The 17871-nt window shown below is 40.0% G+C and overlaps 1 protein-coding gene across 1 annotated transcript in view; it reads right to left on the minus strand.

Annotated features, from left to right (window-relative positions):
• Positions 1-952: 952 nt before the first annotated feature.
• Positions 953-17871, minus strand: part of smad3a (SMAD family member 3a) — a 33383-nt gene continuing 16464 nt past the window's right edge. Inside the window, exons 2-8 of the mRNA XM_088412354.1 lie at positions 9482-9675; positions 9258-9392; positions 8759-8884; positions 6402-6614; positions 6117-6254; positions 5556-5700; positions 953-3233 (exon numbers count right to left, since the gene is read on the minus strand). Of these exons, the coding sequence (XP_088268480.1) occupies positions 3110-3233; positions 5556-5700; positions 6117-6254; positions 6402-6614; positions 8759-8884; positions 9258-9392; positions 9482-9675 (1075 nt within the window). The 3' untranslated portion in view covers positions 953-3109. The remainder of the gene's footprint in view (positions 3234-5555; positions 5701-6116; positions 6255-6401; positions 6615-8758; positions 8885-9257; positions 9393-9481; positions 9676-17871) is intronic.

The following is a 17871-nucleotide window of genomic DNA, read 5'->3' on the forward strand; positions in this document are numbered from 1 at the left end:
CAAACCCAAGTGGACTCTAGTTGGCTGTAGTGCCGCACTTAAGGGTCGCGTCCAGCTCTCGTCACGTAGCTAGTTAACCTCTTTGTGCGCCCAGTACCAAACGGGCCACGGCACCGTACTACTGCATTAGACCATATAATTGAAAAATTGATTGATTAAATTGATACATTTCCAAGTGCCGACATTGCACAAAATAGCATTGTTTTACCATTACTTTGACAGGATCTGCTGATTTGTGATCGTAATGAAATGTATTTAAGTTTATAAATTAGCTGTGCTTATTAAAACATCACATATAAGTGTGCTTACATTTTACAAGGGTCACCCTTTCGAGAACACCTATGGAGCTCTGAAAGTTTTTTACTCTCTTTCAATCAGCCCAATTATTTGCGCCCACACTAAGGTGGTTTGGAAGGGGGGGCAGTCCCTTTTGCCCGAGGGCATCCAAACAAAGTCTGCATTCATATTCCAACCCCTGCGGTGCGTCTGTGACAGAAGGAATGGTTATGTTTTTCATTAGTCTGCAACACAGCAGCGAGGAAAGGAACGGCCAGTAATTGTTGTTTCTGTTTGCTTCTGAGGACGCTGCCAAATTAGCCTCTGGGTCGAGGAAATCTCAGGACTGCACAGCCAGGCATTACGAACCTCTTAAACCTGAAAGGTCTACTGACAACGCATTTCTACTTCCTGCCACTGACACTTGTTCAACATCAACTGTAGATGTTTTGTCCCCTTTTAATTAGAACGTCATTGAGACTAAATGACTGTATATGCATGCGCGGTTTGAAAATGAGTAAGAAACCCCAATCTTGATGAGGAAAAATAAAAAATTGTATGCTTTTTGTTTTGATATTCGAGATGACCAGCACAGTACATGTCACGGTGGGGCATGGCGGTTTGAGGAGGTGCGGGATGTGGGGAAAGGCGGAACCAATAAAAATGCAGGACTGACTGGGGTAAGGCTCGAGTGAAGGTGTTTTAATAACAAAGGCAGGGTTGAAAGAATCGAAAAATACAAAGTACAAACCAAAAACGTTAAACTGAAGCTGACTGGGGGCGACAAGGAACGGGAGGCAGCACGGGAAGGATGGGATCAGGGCAACGCGAGGCAAGACGGCGAGGGGAAGACGTACAAAGACCCGACAAGGGATGAGGCAAAACACTGGGGCTTAAATACTAACAGAACTAATGTAAACGCGAGACACCTGGGAACAACAAGGGGCGGGGTAGCTGACTGGAGGACACACACGGGCGACAGGTGAGGTTGATTACAGTAATGACACGCAGGGAAAAACACAGTGAACCTATAACTTAAACTAAACAACTCAAAACCCACAACAAAACAGACAGATCATGACAGCACACCTCAGCCTTAAACATTCTCATATAAGAGTCTCTTTCAGCTAAACTGGATTTGGGGTCTACCATATAATAAGAATTTGCAAATAGAAATATTGAACCAGTTTAAAAATCAGGATTGTGGTCCAATGCTTTTTGAGGGGAAAAGCAGTTCATGTTTTGCAGAATAATCCCTCACCAATTTGAAACAGGATAATCAAGCAATTGCTAATGGTGACCAAAAGGGCATATGTGATGTTTTTCAAATTAGGTCTGGTTATAAATAATGTATGTGTGTACGTTGTGAAATATTTTACATCAGGGGCATGTCAAATATCACAATCTACATTTTTATTTCATAAACAAAGCAAACGTAAAAAGCAACATACCGCTTTATAGAGGAGAAAGTCAATAACATATTGTATACCAGACATCCAAAATGAAGCAAGATTACAACTAATACAGACAAAGTAATAAAGTGAGAAATTTGGTAGAGCAAAAATACAGTTACTGATGAATGTATAAGCAATACCTCTCAGACTATGGGATCTAATAAGAGCCCTTCAAGGACTTATACTCAGGTGCTCAGTGACACCACAATTAGGAGTCAAAGTCTCAGATTGGTAGATGCTACTTTTCTGAAACAAATTGGACAATTGAAGGGTTTGACACATTCATATGTTACCACACTTGCTTTACGCCCCAACAATGTTAAATATTAGCACCACTGGGTAGGGTTAATGTCAAAGTTGGATTTATAAAAACAAAAACAAAAAAAACCCCACTATAACGTAAAAAGATAATGTATCTTGTCCATGTTCAGGCAGGGGAGTCTTTTTATTTTGGAAGTGAATGTACCCACTGCCAGAACCAACGCTAAGACTGAACATTTTTTCATCCATCTTTGCTCACCTTTTGACAAAAATCATCAACATCATAAAAGTAAATGATTGAAAACTGTAATACAAACTGGATAGTAAAAATAAAGAATGAGCAATTATTATTTATTTACATGCTTCCATCTAAACACTTCCCTTTATCAAAAGCTGCATGGTGCCAAAGTTCCTGTCTTAGAAAAAATAGAAGTTTTTATGTCACATCAGTCTTTTCTCCTCTGTTTCTGTATACATTTATGTTTTTTTTTTCTTTTTATTACAGTCCTGAGAAAATAGGGAAACAACGGCACTGTCTCTTCCAGTTCATTTCCACACAAGTCAGCCATGAGACAATGCACTTTTGAACAATAAGAACAAGAAATGTTATGACGTGAGCGTGGAACGTCAGTAGCAAAGGTGTTATTTTGATGAAAAATTTGCTGAAAGTGAATCTGTGCTGCAGACGATTAGCACCACATATCCATTATAATATATCCATTTTTTAAGACATCTGATAATTGTTTTAAAATCTAAAGGGGTCATCAGGCAGCCAAATTAATATCACGTTAAACAAGACCTTAAAGACAATAATTCTTTCTCCATACTGTATATACAACATCAAAACAATTTATAGACCAATAAATGAATTTCTTGATAAAAAACAAAAAACAAAAAAAAACTCTCCCTCGTTGGGATGCGACAAGAGCCATCAACAAGCAGAGTTCATGCTAACACGGTCTCGCTTTAATGCACTTGTCCCCTTTTGCCACACAAAAATAAAATGTGCTGTAAATAAAAAAGTGCTACCGACAACTGGTGGAGGAGAAGAGCAGACTTGTGGGTCATTGAAGGATCATTTCGTTTTCAGTCACTTATGTAGGCTGGAGGGAGATTTCCTAGGAGACGCTGGAGCAGCGGATGCTGGGGGAGCCCATCTGTGTCAGCACCTTGTCCAACCACTGCAAGGGGCCGTTCAGGTGCAGCTCAATCCAGCAGGGGGTGCTGGTCACCGTTTGACGCCTGCAAACAGACCCAGACGCGTTCAGATGAATGATCAGCAAACCCTTACTACTCTGGCAGAGTTGATGACACGAAAATCACAAAACAATGCATTGACAAATCGCAAATATGCTCATCGTGATCTTTTTATTTTTCCGTCTTCAATGTCTTTAGAGTGTAGCGCTGGGCCAGAATATTTCAATCATTCAGCTGGAGAGAGTGATTGCGAGGTGTGGGTCGAGGTGGAGAGGCGGGAGGTCTTGGCTGGCCCAGTAATCGGAATCCTGTATTTAAGTGTCTCCACATGACAGAGTTGGAAGGCCGCCACTCCCGGCACAATGGCCTCTCCCCCGTGGGCGCTAATCATTCTTACTATCAGTGAGTCAGACTATGCGGAAAACAGGGAGGGGGCTGAAGAGGGAAAGTCTGACATCTCTTTTTGACACAGTCCATGTCTGTTTGTTTAAAAATAGCCTGGCGTGCCAGCTGAAGTCTGCCCCTACTGAGGGAATCCAGAAGACGTCTGGGAGCAGGCGAAGATGCCCACTGAGATGGGGCCATTTCTGATGTGGCACGCTCAAGTCAAGAGAGGAATAAATGAAGCCGTTAGGTAGTGTAAAGTCCTTGTGGGAGTTTTTACTGAACCATACTGTTGGGAATTCTCGGGTTATAGTCTATGTCTACTGTCAATGTATCTGACCGCCACCCTGGCGCTGTCCCTCTGCCTCTGCCATAGCCATAGAGAGTTTCGCCTTTGAAGTTTCGGATTTTGTTTGTTACTTTGCAAATTGTTTTGTTCTTGTTTGCCTTGTGCCGCTTCCAGGCACTTTTGGGTCCACTACCTGCCGCGCATCTCCCACCTTGCTGAGTTGTGAGATCAGAAAGTCATGTCAAGAAATAAAGCTATAAAGTCTAAGTCCCTCTTTTCCAGGAAGATCTACCCACTCTAAAACCTGTGTCTCTAAGTGATTGCATAGTTACTATTCTGCGGCATCAGTTTTGTTAAAATACCTAAACTAATGCATATATTTGTGTCTATTTGTGACTGTGTTTTATTTCAGAAAGAAAGCCACAGCATAAAAATGTACCTTTTAAACACTTAATAATAATCCACCAATTGTCACTGAGTGAATGAATGTGATCACACTCATTCCCTACACCGTAATTATAAGTGTTCTCTCATTTTTCAGAATTAATGGGGGCCGAAAACCCCGGGAAAAATGAAATTCGCTCCTCTTCCCACCCTCCACCCCCAGGAATTTTAATGCATGTGTATGTGGGTAGCAGAATTTTTAAAATATGAGAAGTATTTATACTTTACATATTTGAGACAAAGATTACTGCAGTGCATATGTTTACCGGTACTTAAATCTTTAATTATTAAATCTTATTCAGTGACAACATACATGGTTTATCAAGACAAACTGCATCAAAAATGTTTGGTTTTGATGGTGGTTTTAAAGCAAGTTTATAACAGCTTGAGGAATCTACTGTATGTGTTGAGATGCTGTGCACGCAGCCATAGGCAAGCAAGGAAGACTTTTAGTCATTTCAATAGTTCACCGTGTATAAAATAAAATCTAATCCAAAAGTAATTTAAAAAAAAATCCCACGTTAAACTGTACATAGAATGTTGTCCACATTGACTTAATTTAGGTTAACTTTTATATTACTGTACATTTATTTTTTTCACTAATTAGACAATATAGCTCTGATGTATAATACTTTTTCCTGACGGCATTTAATTGCTAATGGTTCTGCGGTCTGTTTAAGTCAATTCTTTACATGCCTTTCTTGAGCACTTTCAAGGCGCAGCAATCCTCCTGACTAGACTCCTGACACACCCAGCATAACTTAAAAATTTGTCCCCCACCACCAAAGAGTGTGATTCGGTAAAGTCTCAGGGTGACCCTTATTCCCAGACTGTGAAGTTTTCATGAGATTCTGTATGTGAAATCCATGGAGATTGATTTGCAAGAATGTGTAATCTTATAAGTGAAATGACTTGCATCATGGATCTGGAAGTCATTACCAGTAAAGTGTAAGCGCTCACCAACAGGGAGGAGCATGAGTTTTTGTCTTCAGTTTTAACTATGTCCAATAGACACCACTTAATTAAAATACCATGCTCATAACAGGACGTTTTGGAGGCAGTGCAAATTGAGAGGAGACCAGACTGCCAAATAATGCACTGCACTCATGGTACCAAAAAAAAAGGCAGTAACTTGCTGCCTATTAGCACAGTAAGTATTTCGTGTGTATCACCTCTCAAAGCATGTGGGCATGGTCCTCATGGGTCAAGTAAAAAATCCATAGGCACTGATCCTTTTTTCCACAAATTACCTGTACTCAGCTCCCCAGCCCTTGACAAAGCTCATGCGAATGGTGCACATCCTGGTGAGTTGATAAACGGCCTCAAAACCCTGGTTGACAGACTGCGCCAGTAAAGCAGCAAACTCCTGGTTGTTGAAGATCTTCAGATTACAACCTAACAAAAGCGAGGGAAATCAAAATAAGACGTTACAACCGATTTTTGCCTTGAGGCCTCACACAAAATGAAAGGAAAGTTTCCAAATATCTTCAAAGGTCAAAAAGAATTACAAAGTTCTCATGCCGTATAAAATGCAAGCTGTTTGTTTGTTTTGTCAAAACCGCGTACTGTATAAGGGGGAATTCGACTGATAAATAACAACGAAATATTTAGAGAGTCTTCAATTAAGTTGTCATACATGTTTTTGGAATGTGGAAGGAAACTGGAGCACACAAAAAAGGCTTGAGGTCAGATTCCAACACACTACTGCTAACTACTATGCTCGCAGCACAACCCACCCCCCACTTTTTTTTTCCTTGTTTCCTTTTTTAAACAAATCCCGTGCCCATCTCCATCGTATATCCTAGTCTCACCGGGAGGGATCTTGCAGACAGTGGCGGGGTGCCAGCCATAGCGTTGGTTACAGTTCGGGCTCTGCACAAAGATGGCGCTGTCGCTGAGGCATTCGGCGAACACTTCTCCTCCAATGTAATAGAGTCGCACTCCTCGACCTCGAAAGAAGCGAGCAAACAGCTAAGACCTCAGGCAAATAGCGCCCAGAAGATATGAGCAGCAGAGGTAGTGACAACGTGTCAAAGGAAAGGGTCTATTAACACATTTGTGACAAAAACGGTGTGATCCAGCGGGGGGATACCAACCAATGTGTCGGCGCGTAAGCTCCACTGCAGCGTTGCGGTTGACGTTGGACAAGAGGCCCAGGCAGAAACGCTCTGAGTTGGAAGGGTCAGTAAAACCGTCGACCGTCAGCGAGGGCTGCGAGGCATGGAAGGTCTCTCCTACTCGCTGGTTCAGTTCGTAGTAGGAAATGGAGCACCAGAAGGCTGGCTCGCAATACGTCACAGGCTGGAGATCTGATGGAAGGACGCTTGAGATCAGTATAAGACATACTGACCAACATGAGTTTGATTCATTCTGTCCAATGAAACATACATGAATCCATATTTGCTTTTCTGGATCTTATGACGAGGGAATTAAAAAAAAAAAAAAAGTGGTCAATTTTATGAGTAAATAATGTTTTTCCCCATACACGCATCAATACCCTAGACCCCACACAATGTCTTAAAAATGTCATGAATATCCAACTACATAATTGATATATTATGGCTGGATTGTATGTACTGAATTCCCCTTAATTTAATCATTCAAAACACGATATCACATTCACAAGATTTGTGTAAATAAAACTGGGCACTATAAATATTTATATTACTATGAATGTGTAAACTGTAGTTTTATAAGTGAATGATCAGACAGTTATACATTGGTCTTATAAATATTTGTGGACGTAAAGAACTTGAAAATACTGTTGCAGTACAGATTTATAACATAATATATATTATAAAATATATTCCTACACAATGTATATTTATATAATTATATAGATAGACCACAATGTCAAGCAAGCAATATCAGATGGTGTCACACTGAATCTCGGCTATGACTAAACACAGCATCGTCAGTGTATGTCCACTTCAGGTTGTCAAGGCAACTCTGAGACGAAATTTAGGGCTAAGACAAAGGTAACTCGCTTAACTGGTTGTCAGTCAATTGATGGGTGCGTATAGAGAAGCTACCGGGTTACATTCACGTGGGTGGACAAAGTAGAGCCTCCAGTTATCTGAGCCAGCATGTTTTTCGAATGTGGGACGAAGGTGGACTACCCAGAAAAAAAACGCATGCAGGCACAAAGGAGAACACGCCAACGCGACATACTGTGTAGGTCAGTCAAAGCTGTGATTGGAACCCCAAACATAATCATTTGAATCATTTGTTCAACGTGTTTGCCTTATTCTGTTCATGTTAATTGAAAACCAAATAAAGAAAAAGGAGGAAATGAAAGTGGTCAGGTACATGACTGGGAGGGACAGGGGCAAAGTCGGCAATTTACAGTGTTGTGAAAAAGTATGTGCCCGCTTCTCTAATTTTCTCTATTAACACTTTATAAACGCTGGAGGTATTTCAAGAATGAACAGCCCTTTAAACGCTGTGCCACAGTATTTTAAACTACTTCAATTACTAGACCATTCTTGACTTGGTCATGTGTTTTAGATCATCGTTCCGCAGAAAAACCTACCTGCACTTAAACCCGAGGTCCCAAACAAACAATTTCCATTAGAATTCTATGGTAAAGGGCAGAAGTCATGCTTCCACCAATTACAGCAATTCATCCAGGTCCTGCAGTATTAAAGCAGCCCCAGACTATCACACTATCACCATGTTTCACTGTTGGTATGATGCTCTCAAAGGTAACAAGACACACACTTCCCATTGCTCTGATTCACTGTGAGATGATGACTAATTGATCTGTCAAGCTTTTGTCTGAGATCAAATGTGTACATTGCAGAACAGGGCTAAGGTCTAAAAGTTGCCGAATAAGTCAGTTCCAGACAGCGACTGAGCAGCCACAACAAAGCGCAGTAATGATGAGGACCACATGAACATGAAGGGACAAAACCTAAGCGTGGAAAGTATTAAACTGAGCGTGCGTCACACCATTTCAATATCTGCAGTGTCCCAGAAGCTTTTACCAGAAAATTGTGGAAACTCGGGCTTCATTGTTGGAAAATGGAACCAGAAATGGTCAAATTACACGACGCTTTAAAAAGAGAAAATGAGAGAAAAAAAAAATCTTCCGGTTCTGGTCATTTGCATCATTTTGTCCTTTGCTTTCATGTATGGAAACAAGCTGCTTCAAATCTGATAGTATTTTATTATTTGCAGTCGAGACCCCTGGTGTTTTCCGTCCTGATAGGATAAACATGGGATATTGTCACTGATGTCTGTGTGGCCGGAATGGTATCTTGGCTGTTTCGCAGCTCACACGGTGCAAGGAAAACAAAAAGCTCTTTCATCACCTGGTTTCCTCCTCCGAAAAGAAGTCAAATCAAACACAGCTTTCCACTGGGGAGACGTCCTATCACAACATTTGTCTGCGAGTGAGGGCGGACAGACTGAAAAGAAAACAAACAAAGAAACACTCACACAGAGTCCTTACCCAAGTTATTGTGTGTGGGGGAAACAGGATTGGGTGAGAGGTTTGGTGAGCCTGTGTCCATGCTGTGGGTCATCTGGTGATCACTGGTTTCTCCATCTTCACTGAGATAGCCCGGAGGTGGCGTTTCTGAACATGCAAACAGATGCTATCGCATTAGTCTCGGTTTTATACATATCACGGTAGAAGATCATGCCATAAGTATTTTTTTTTCTCTTTAATACCTATTTGACATCCTGTTGTGTGGTTTGCAAGATAATTTGGGGTTAGAAATGAATAGCTCTTGTTCAAGCTACTTTCATGGGACAGAAATGACTGTGATTTTGAATATGGTAGGATTTTGTATGCTACCTCTATTCAGTGTGTTGGCTCTGTTGGAATCCAGCGGACCAGATCTGTGCTAATTGGCACAGGAGGATGGTGGACTATGCTTTGACATATGCGATAAATATATTTGGGGTTTTCCGGGTGCATCACATGCTGTTGTATGCGGGCGTGCTACCTGGTATATAGTTGCTCTGGGGCTCAATGCCAGCAGGGAAGTTGGTGTTTTCGGGGATTGAATGGCTGTAGTCATCCAGAGGTGGAAATTCACTGGGGATCTCTGTGTGCCTGGGCACCAGCACGGGAGGGAGGACTGTATGATGGACACAAATGCACTCAGATGTTTAATAAAGTAACACAAACAAAAACAAAACATGTCTGAGGCGGGGTTGAACATATTACCTGGCGTCTCGACTCTCTGGTAATGGTAGGGGTTAACGCACACCTCATCCTTCTTTGTGTGAAAGGCGTATTCGCACAATTCCACTGCCCGCAGTTCATGGTGGGACTGCAGGTCCGGCCAACGCCACAAACGGCAGTAGATAACGTGGGGTAGACCTTTTCTGTGGGATACTTGCAGACGGCCATCCAGAGATCTGCAGAAGGAAGGCAAGCGAGAACAGTTACAGTTAAGAGTTCTGAATGACGCAGCAAGAGTAAAAATACAAAACGTGACACAGGACATGTAGTCTTAGATTAAGATTGCAGCAATTGGTTCTTTTGATCTGGGGATTGATACGATGGGAGTGAATTGGATAATCTCTGAACACAATGATCCGTAAAAAATAAACACACACAGCATTGTATGCAAACGTTGATTAGCATGGTCCATGGTTGGGGAGAAAAAACTGACCAAGTTGTGTAAATTGACTTTAAAAATAGGTTGACTAAAAATATTCACCTCAAAGCTCTGCCAGAACTATGTTTGTGCCAAACTTTTCTACATATAGACTTCTCTTGGAGACGTACACAGTGTTGCAAGGGCAGCAAGGGAGAAAAACACCCATTGAAAACAGTGGATAGGGGAGTGACAAAAATAATGGTCAATTATTGCAATGGAAATGTAAACGGGATACCACAATTGTGCTTATATCCACTCACTTCAACTTAATAAACTAATTAAGGTAAAAAAGAAGATTTGATAGTGACAGCCCTTGTAAAGCCACCATCTCCAAAAAAAAAAATTCTTACGCTGTTTCGTTTATTTATTTATTTTTTTTGGTGGGGGTAGGTGTCTTTTTTTTCACACAATAATTTCATTTTCATTTTTGGTGTTAATCTATTGTATCTTCCCTCGTCCTCAGACCTAAAAAAGTTCCATGAAAATTTGCAAAGTCCTCTATGTGCACAGCATATGTGTGTGTGTGTGTATATATATATATATATATATATATATATATATATATATATATATATATGTGTGTGTGTGTGTGTGTGTGTGTGTGTGTGCGTGTGTGTGTGTGTGTGCATGAGAAGATACACCATAGCATAAGGATGAAACGTAGTAAAGGAAGGGAGAAAAGCCAAGTTCTCAAAGTGCATGTGAGATGTCGAATGGCATCAGTGATCTTTATCATTGCCTTTTACAGGATCAGATGTTTGGTGCCAGTCCAAAAACAACAGCACGATGACAAAAAGTAACGCAATGGTGAATGTAGCTAAAAGAGAAGCAAAGTTCCACATGGTAGGGTGTTTCACAAAATGTTTAACTTCGGGTTGGGCTTGCATGTTTCAGCATGCACGCATCTGACCTCCTATTCAAACAAATAAGTGAGCTGCTTGGGTTACAAAACACACAACCTACTCTACTATTTACATGGAAATGGCTGTGGCCTGCTAAGAACTATATGCAGAAAAGCTTAAACCTCATCCTTGCTGATGATTGTTTAGTAGTACAGGATCAATGAAAAAATTACTTGTATGTAGGTTCTCCTTGGTACTGTTTGGATGTGTCTTGCGTTTCGACTTAGAGCATGGGTAAGAGAGAGTGTAATGTCATTGCAACACAGGATCATGTATACTTCACTACAACTAAAATGTTAGAATGTGACAGTATACCCTTTAGGTCACATTATGGCTTCCAACTGCACAGGGTATCATGCCAAGTTTGGATTTTTTTTTTCTTTCTTAAATTTTTAGTCCTTCACATGACAAAAACAGATGTAGCTTTCAATATGAATAGAATTAATCAGTCAAGCGACACATGCGTACAACACACAAAGTGTTTATGGAATTTAAAATGGCTGCGGGTGTAGATTTCTCACATTTTTGGCTGGCAATTTTAAAGTATTTGTGTGTATTTATCAGTTCTAAAGCAATTACCTTTGCCATCAGCTGTAATATGAACAAGGCCTCTATGACCAAAAAAAAAAAAAAAAAGACAAAGTAACAAAAGGTAGCTGAGGAGGATCAACCATTTTACTAAAGTATTGTGATTAACAATGCTAAAATAGAATAGAATAGATCCTTTATTGTTATTTTATAGCTGGTATACAACAAAATTGGGAGCGCTGCTCTGTTAGTTGTGTGTTATATAAATCTGAACAATAAATAGAATAAATATTATAGAATTAGAATTCATGGCCGTATAACCTAACCTGCTACCATAAAAAAAACAAGTTAATTGAAAGTTCTGAAGTGATGCAAAAGCAGCTAAAATGTCGCTTGATAAATTGTCCGAAGCGCCTGCTAACAAGAGGGGAAAACGAAAAATAACTGAGGTGCGCATCTTATGCCCTGATGATCACAACAGACAATAAACACACTTTGTATATTCCTTTTCGTTTTTTTTTTTTGTTTTTTTTTAAAGTTTTCCCATCATTGCGCGGCCATTTTTTAAGTGCTCCCGTCAAAACAAGCGTCCCCTGTCCTTCTGGTCCACGGACAGTCCGTGGGCGCTGACGGACTGCCCACCTCTGGAAAATACATTAGCAAGACAAAAAAGTGAACGGAAGAAAAACGCTCATTTAAAACCTTTGTTGGATAACAACAAGTCAACTTTTGCTTATGAAAACACCTCTGAAAGTACAGCTACAATAAAAATGGGATTCAAGGAGGGACATTGTTCAGGATCTGTTGTAGGGTGTTTTTCCTTAGTGTTTTTGGATGTAAAAAATAAGACCAGCTCGCTTGAGTGTAGATGTGTGAAGTGATGTGATCTCCTTGGTATGCCTCTTATGTCCCTGCTGCTGCGTGGGTGTCTGCTGGGACCTAGACTCTGCGTGGGCTCGAACAGACATTCACAAAGTGCAGTGGCATTAGTGGCTGCCATGTCATATAAGTTTGCCTTATTTTCTTTGAGGGGCCTCCTTTTACATCATTATTACTTTTGAAATGTCTTGAATACTCCCAGCATTATTGTATCAGATCCCCTTACAATGCTCTGACTCTTTGCTTATGTTTTTGGACATCTGCCAGTAATTCTTTCGTGGGCAGCTGAGTGTGGTAATAGTGGTTTGTAACATACTCGGCCAACAAAAGATCAATATGATTAACATCAAAGACATGGAAACTAAAGGTAGTGTTGTGCAATCAGTTGCTATCTAGTTGCTCTGGCCATGTATGTGTCTCCTTTGTCATTTTTATGCATTTATCACATTTTACATGTGGGTTCCTGTATTTACTGTTGTGAATGGCGACTTGACCATGGTGGAGGTGTTGGTGTGTCCCAGTGATGCTAGCAGCCAAGTTGTCTAGGTGTCTAGGGCTTTATGCCCCTGGTAAAGTCACCCATGGCAAACAAGTCATAGGTGAAGGACCAGACTTAGCACGGCTCATAGATCCTTTAGATGCCTACTGTAATTGGATCACGTTGACACTTGCCTGGACGTGGGTCACCGGGGCACCCCTCTGGTGTCAGGCCTAGAGATGGAGCTCGCTGGCGAGCGCTTAGTGACCGGGTCTGCACCCATGGGGTCTGGCCGGGCACAGCCGGAATAGGCAACATGGGTTCCCGCTCCCATTTCCTCAGTCGGAAAAGGGTGGCGTGCCCTCTTTGGATCAGGGATGAGGTCCTGCTCCAAGTGGAGGTGTTTAAGTATCTTGGGCTCTTGTTCGCAAATGAGGCCAGGATGGAACGGGAGATTGACAGGCGGATTGGTTCAGCATCCACTATGATGCAGACTCTATACCAGTCTGTCGTGGCAAAGAAGGAGCTGAGCCCAAAGACAAAGTTCTCGATTTAAGATAAGGGTGTGAGGAGTAAAAGTAACGCTCATCAAATCAATGCTGCAGAGTTGGGGTAAAGAATGAGCTGCTGCTCATTTTGTAATGACATTTTTTTCTTGCTATATGCCTGCTTGAGCCATTGCCAACATGAAATCCAGAAGGACAGACAGGTCCAGGCACACACTATTGCACCTTTCATTCCAATGAGTCATTTCTGTGAGGACATTTACAGCGCTGATGTGAAACAGCAGTAAAAACGGCACTAGTTTCACGCATCAGCATGCTGCTGAGAGGAAGCTGTGGTAGCACTATCAAAACAAGCATAACCAGAAGGGATGTTTTGAGGCAGGAGACAAAACGTAGGTGAACGGAAGAATAGATAAATGTGTGCCAACGAAAACAATTCCTTTTGGTTTGATTTTTTTTTTTTTTTCATTTTTCAAAAGAGAATCGATTCTTTGTTTTGATTCAGTAAAGAGAGATCGTAAACATTCCACTCAAGTCGGCCATGGTGACAGAAAAATGATGGCACATTTACAGTTATTCGAATGAACTTTTGATGCAAAAACATCTTGTAGGTCTGAATGATTAATCGTTTGAACTTCACTTGTCATTTCATGATCAAATAAAACATTTCATCCAAATGGTCCAGGTCATTATCATTAAAAAGATTAGTTGAGACTGAAAGATTAAAAGAGACTGCAGTTATGAGTTGTGACACTGAATTTGAAATATGGGCACATTTCTTTTCATGTTACTCAGCCTCTACTTGCGGCTTTTCAGTAAAGCAGTAATAATTTTCTTTTGAGGCAAATGAAAAGAACCGATTGAAACAGAATTTCACCATAGGCAATACACATTGCATACAAGGTTCTGATTTGTGACTTGACATTGAATTGCCGGCACGTGCATTTTGCGTGAATAATTTCAGACTGCAATATGAACTTTCAAACACAAAATATTGTGTATGACAGTAGCAAATTTGGGATCTTAGGGTATTTTTTGCAGATCCCCTCTGCAAATTGGCCAATGCTGTGCTCTCGTTTGCCAGCGTCCCTGCGTCCTAGATGCATAATTTTTGACGGGGACGTATACTTTCAAATCGACGTGCGGCCGTCGGACACATCATTTTCTTTACATCAATATTAATCATCCTCCAGCTACTCTTTTATTCAACAAAACTTGAAGACTTACGAACGCTTTTGACAACTTCGTCCTATATGTTTGTTTTGATCTCATGGGAAAAAAAAGAACATTAGTCGAGAAAAAACGAACACAGCTTTGATTACATAGATGCTGTTAATGCTGTGAGCCTTACCGGTTAGGGTCACAGGTTCACCAAAACAAATTCACTTCAGAGCACAAATGTCACATACTACTTATAATAGTACCATATTTTTCAGACCATAAACCGCGACTTTTCCCTCATGATTTGAGCCCTGCGGCTTATAGTCCAGTGCAGCTTATGTGTGCTTTTTTATTTTTTTGCTAGCCACCAGCAAGCAAATGTGTGTTTCTGTTTGAGGTTTCAATTTATGGAACAACTATGAAATAGAACTGAAAAGATGTTAATCAATGGCTGTGCTCAAAGAGTTTTGAAAATATATTATTAAAAAAAATACATTTATAAATTGAATAAGAGAATGTATAAAGTTTTGGGTAAATTTGTGACATGTAAATTTTATATACACTACACAGCATATAGGAATTTATTTATGTATTGTATATATGATTGTATATTATTTATGATTGTATATATGAATTATGTGCAATGTGTTTTATGTTCACTGAAACAATCTATCAAACAAAGGGAGATATGAAAAAAAGATGCTATTGAAGTATTGATTTCGATTTTGAACTGCTATTTAACTAACAGTATTCTCTTAGTGTTGAAAATATCCATCCATTTTCTATAAATATGTTGGGACTAAACATGCAGGCATTTTCAGTCTGTTAAAGAGAGGATGTTGCTGTTGGCAGACAATTACAAAAAAAAATAAATAAATAATATATATATATATATATATATATATATATATATAAAATCATCCATGTACCATATTTTTGGGTACATTTTGGCTTCATTTTTTTCATTTTTTTGCTCGTATTTTGCTGCTGCGGCTTATATACCGATGCGGCTTATAGTCTAGAAAATACGGTAATTCATTGATACTGTATTCACTCAACATAAACTTTCCGCACATGGCTAATTACCACGGTAATTTATCGCCATGTAGCTGATATTACTTCCGTGAGCACGCCAGGGAGCGGCTCGTGATGAGAATCACTGCAAGAAGTCGGTAACTTTAGCCGACATGTTAAAAAAAGGGATTGAGTTAAAGGGACAATGTGTAAGAGTTAGACCATTTTTCATGAAAAAAATGAATAAAATAAGTTTATAAATGTCAAAACCTGTGACTAAATGTGTTCTTAACAACGAACAGTATGTTTTAAATTCACTCGTAGGTTTAGTTACCATTAAATTATATTACATTGGGGGTGGCACTCCTCCGGAGGCTGCCATGTCTGTTATAGCTACGGACAATGAGAAACGCATCACCTCCTGCTGTTCGTAATGAAAAACAGTCTAAATCTTACACATTGTCGCTTTAAAGTGTAACTGAGATGGATATCAGAAAGTTGTTCGCTCACAGTAGGGATAAAGTAGTGAGGAATGCGACGTAATTGAAGTCCTAGCTAGCTTATGTAAGTCTGTCTTAAGTTCATGCTAACTTAGCTAACACTATTCCTTGTGCAAAGCCGACCATATTAATTTGCTTTCAGAGCTGTCGGGGAATTTCCAGTGAGTTTCATCAGCATAAAGTATAATGATGCTTATGGTGTGTTGGTTCTGCGTCAATGATAATTTTGAGTTAGATGACAGATATAGCCTCTGGATGGTGCAGTGGTTCTCAAAGGTTCTACCTTCAAACATTTTTCCCCTCATCTAGTTTTGGACCAGATTTTTAAACCATTCAAATTTATTTCACAGAAAATTTGCACATTTGACTTGTTTGTTGTTCCGAAGATTCTTTTTTTTTTTTTTTTTTTCAAACACCCCCTTCCAAAATGTCTTCTAAAAAGTGCTATCATTGGGCCCGAAACATAGTGAACTCTGCAAAAAAAAAAAAATGTATCAGTGACAAGTCAAATAATACACAATCAGGTAACAATTGAGCCGGAAAGTAAAAAAGCAAAAACTGAAGTCTTCAGAAGCCGATGAAACTGTTGAAACTAAACAAAGAAACACTTTGTTGACTTTCCTAACCAAATTGGACCTTTATATCAGTGGGTGCGATACGAAGAACATAATGACGGATGCTACACGTAGGGTCATTCTATTATTTTAATAAACTTTTGTTACATTTGTTACGCTCTGTTTGTGTTTGCTCACGTCTTGTAAATGCAGTTTGAACCTTGGACTTACTTTGTACTTTTTACGACGCAATTTTTGGGACTTCAAACATTTCTGCTTAGACCAGTTGTTTTGTTAGTATTGCAAGTCCCGGGGACCCAACAGTTTTCAGAGGTAAAATGTGCAATGGTAATGGTGTGTAAAATCTGAGAAGGACAATTCGTTTGTCAGTGAATGCAACGCAGTGTGACGTCTGAAAGCCACAGAGCCGGCTCAGACAGAGCAGATTGAACCTGACAGACTTTAGATGGAAGGCAAAACAAACAGTGAGGAAAGCCTATTTAGACTGAGAGAAAAAAACATGGTATGGCTTTACTACTCTTTTTCTCACACCCATGCACAACCAGTCCTTAAATCTTTTGAGGTGGACAATATTTGAATTTCTAACATTTGTAACTCCAAATCTATGCACACGGAAATGTGACAGAAAATGCTATGAGTTGTCTCAAAGCAATTAACGTCAAAATATTTGAATTTAAGTAAATACATAAACACATGCTATTGAATTTTGGAGGTAATTTTATGTCCCTGCAGTGACTGAGTTTATATAGACGTGAAGGGGAGGGACATGAACCAAGTTGGCTAAAGAAAGGGAGCTGCTGGACAAAGGGCTGGCAGGGTGTCTCAAAGCTCAGGGCAGCTCAGTGTGTCTGGGCCCCATGACCCCGCCCCTATTCCCCCTTGCCTCCGTCTGTCTCGTTCCCGACTGGTCTGTGTCCATCCTTGCACTCAGAGAAGGTTGTGTTGGGGCCAGGAAGAGACTGGAGTGGGGGATCATTGGGATGAGATGGCCATTGTGCCTCTCCAGATTTTCAGACTTAAAGTTTAATAACATTTATTTACATAAGATGTAATGGTAATTTGTTTATATGAAGGATTTTCTTTTTAGTTTATCGACAATGTGTTCATGTATCAATATCAAAATATGAAGAAATGCCTACACCAGATTTAGAAAAAAAAATATTCTCCATTCGTAGTATAGTTTACAGTCAAGCAGACATTTTTCTATACTATTGCTATTTGAAGCACCTTTAAATAAAGTGGAATTTGACAGAGAGATGGTTTGTGTCTCTAAGCTTCAGGTTTTCATAAAGTGAATTTTCCTCTATGGTGGAAAATAATTCATTGCCATGAAGAACTGTAGTCATTTGCTTGGCTCTCTCTCCAGGCTGGCTTGGTCGTGTACAGTATTGACCACTCCTTTCATATG

This window comes from Hippichthys cyanospilos, chromosome 4, assembly GCF_059441005.1.
Source record: "Hippichthys cyanospilos isolate Australia breed blue-spotted pipefish chromosome 4, RoL_Hcya_1.0, whole genome shotgun sequence".
Classification (NCBI taxonomy): Eukaryota; Metazoa; Chordata; class Actinopteri; order Syngnathiformes; family Syngnathidae; genus Hippichthys; species Hippichthys cyanospilos.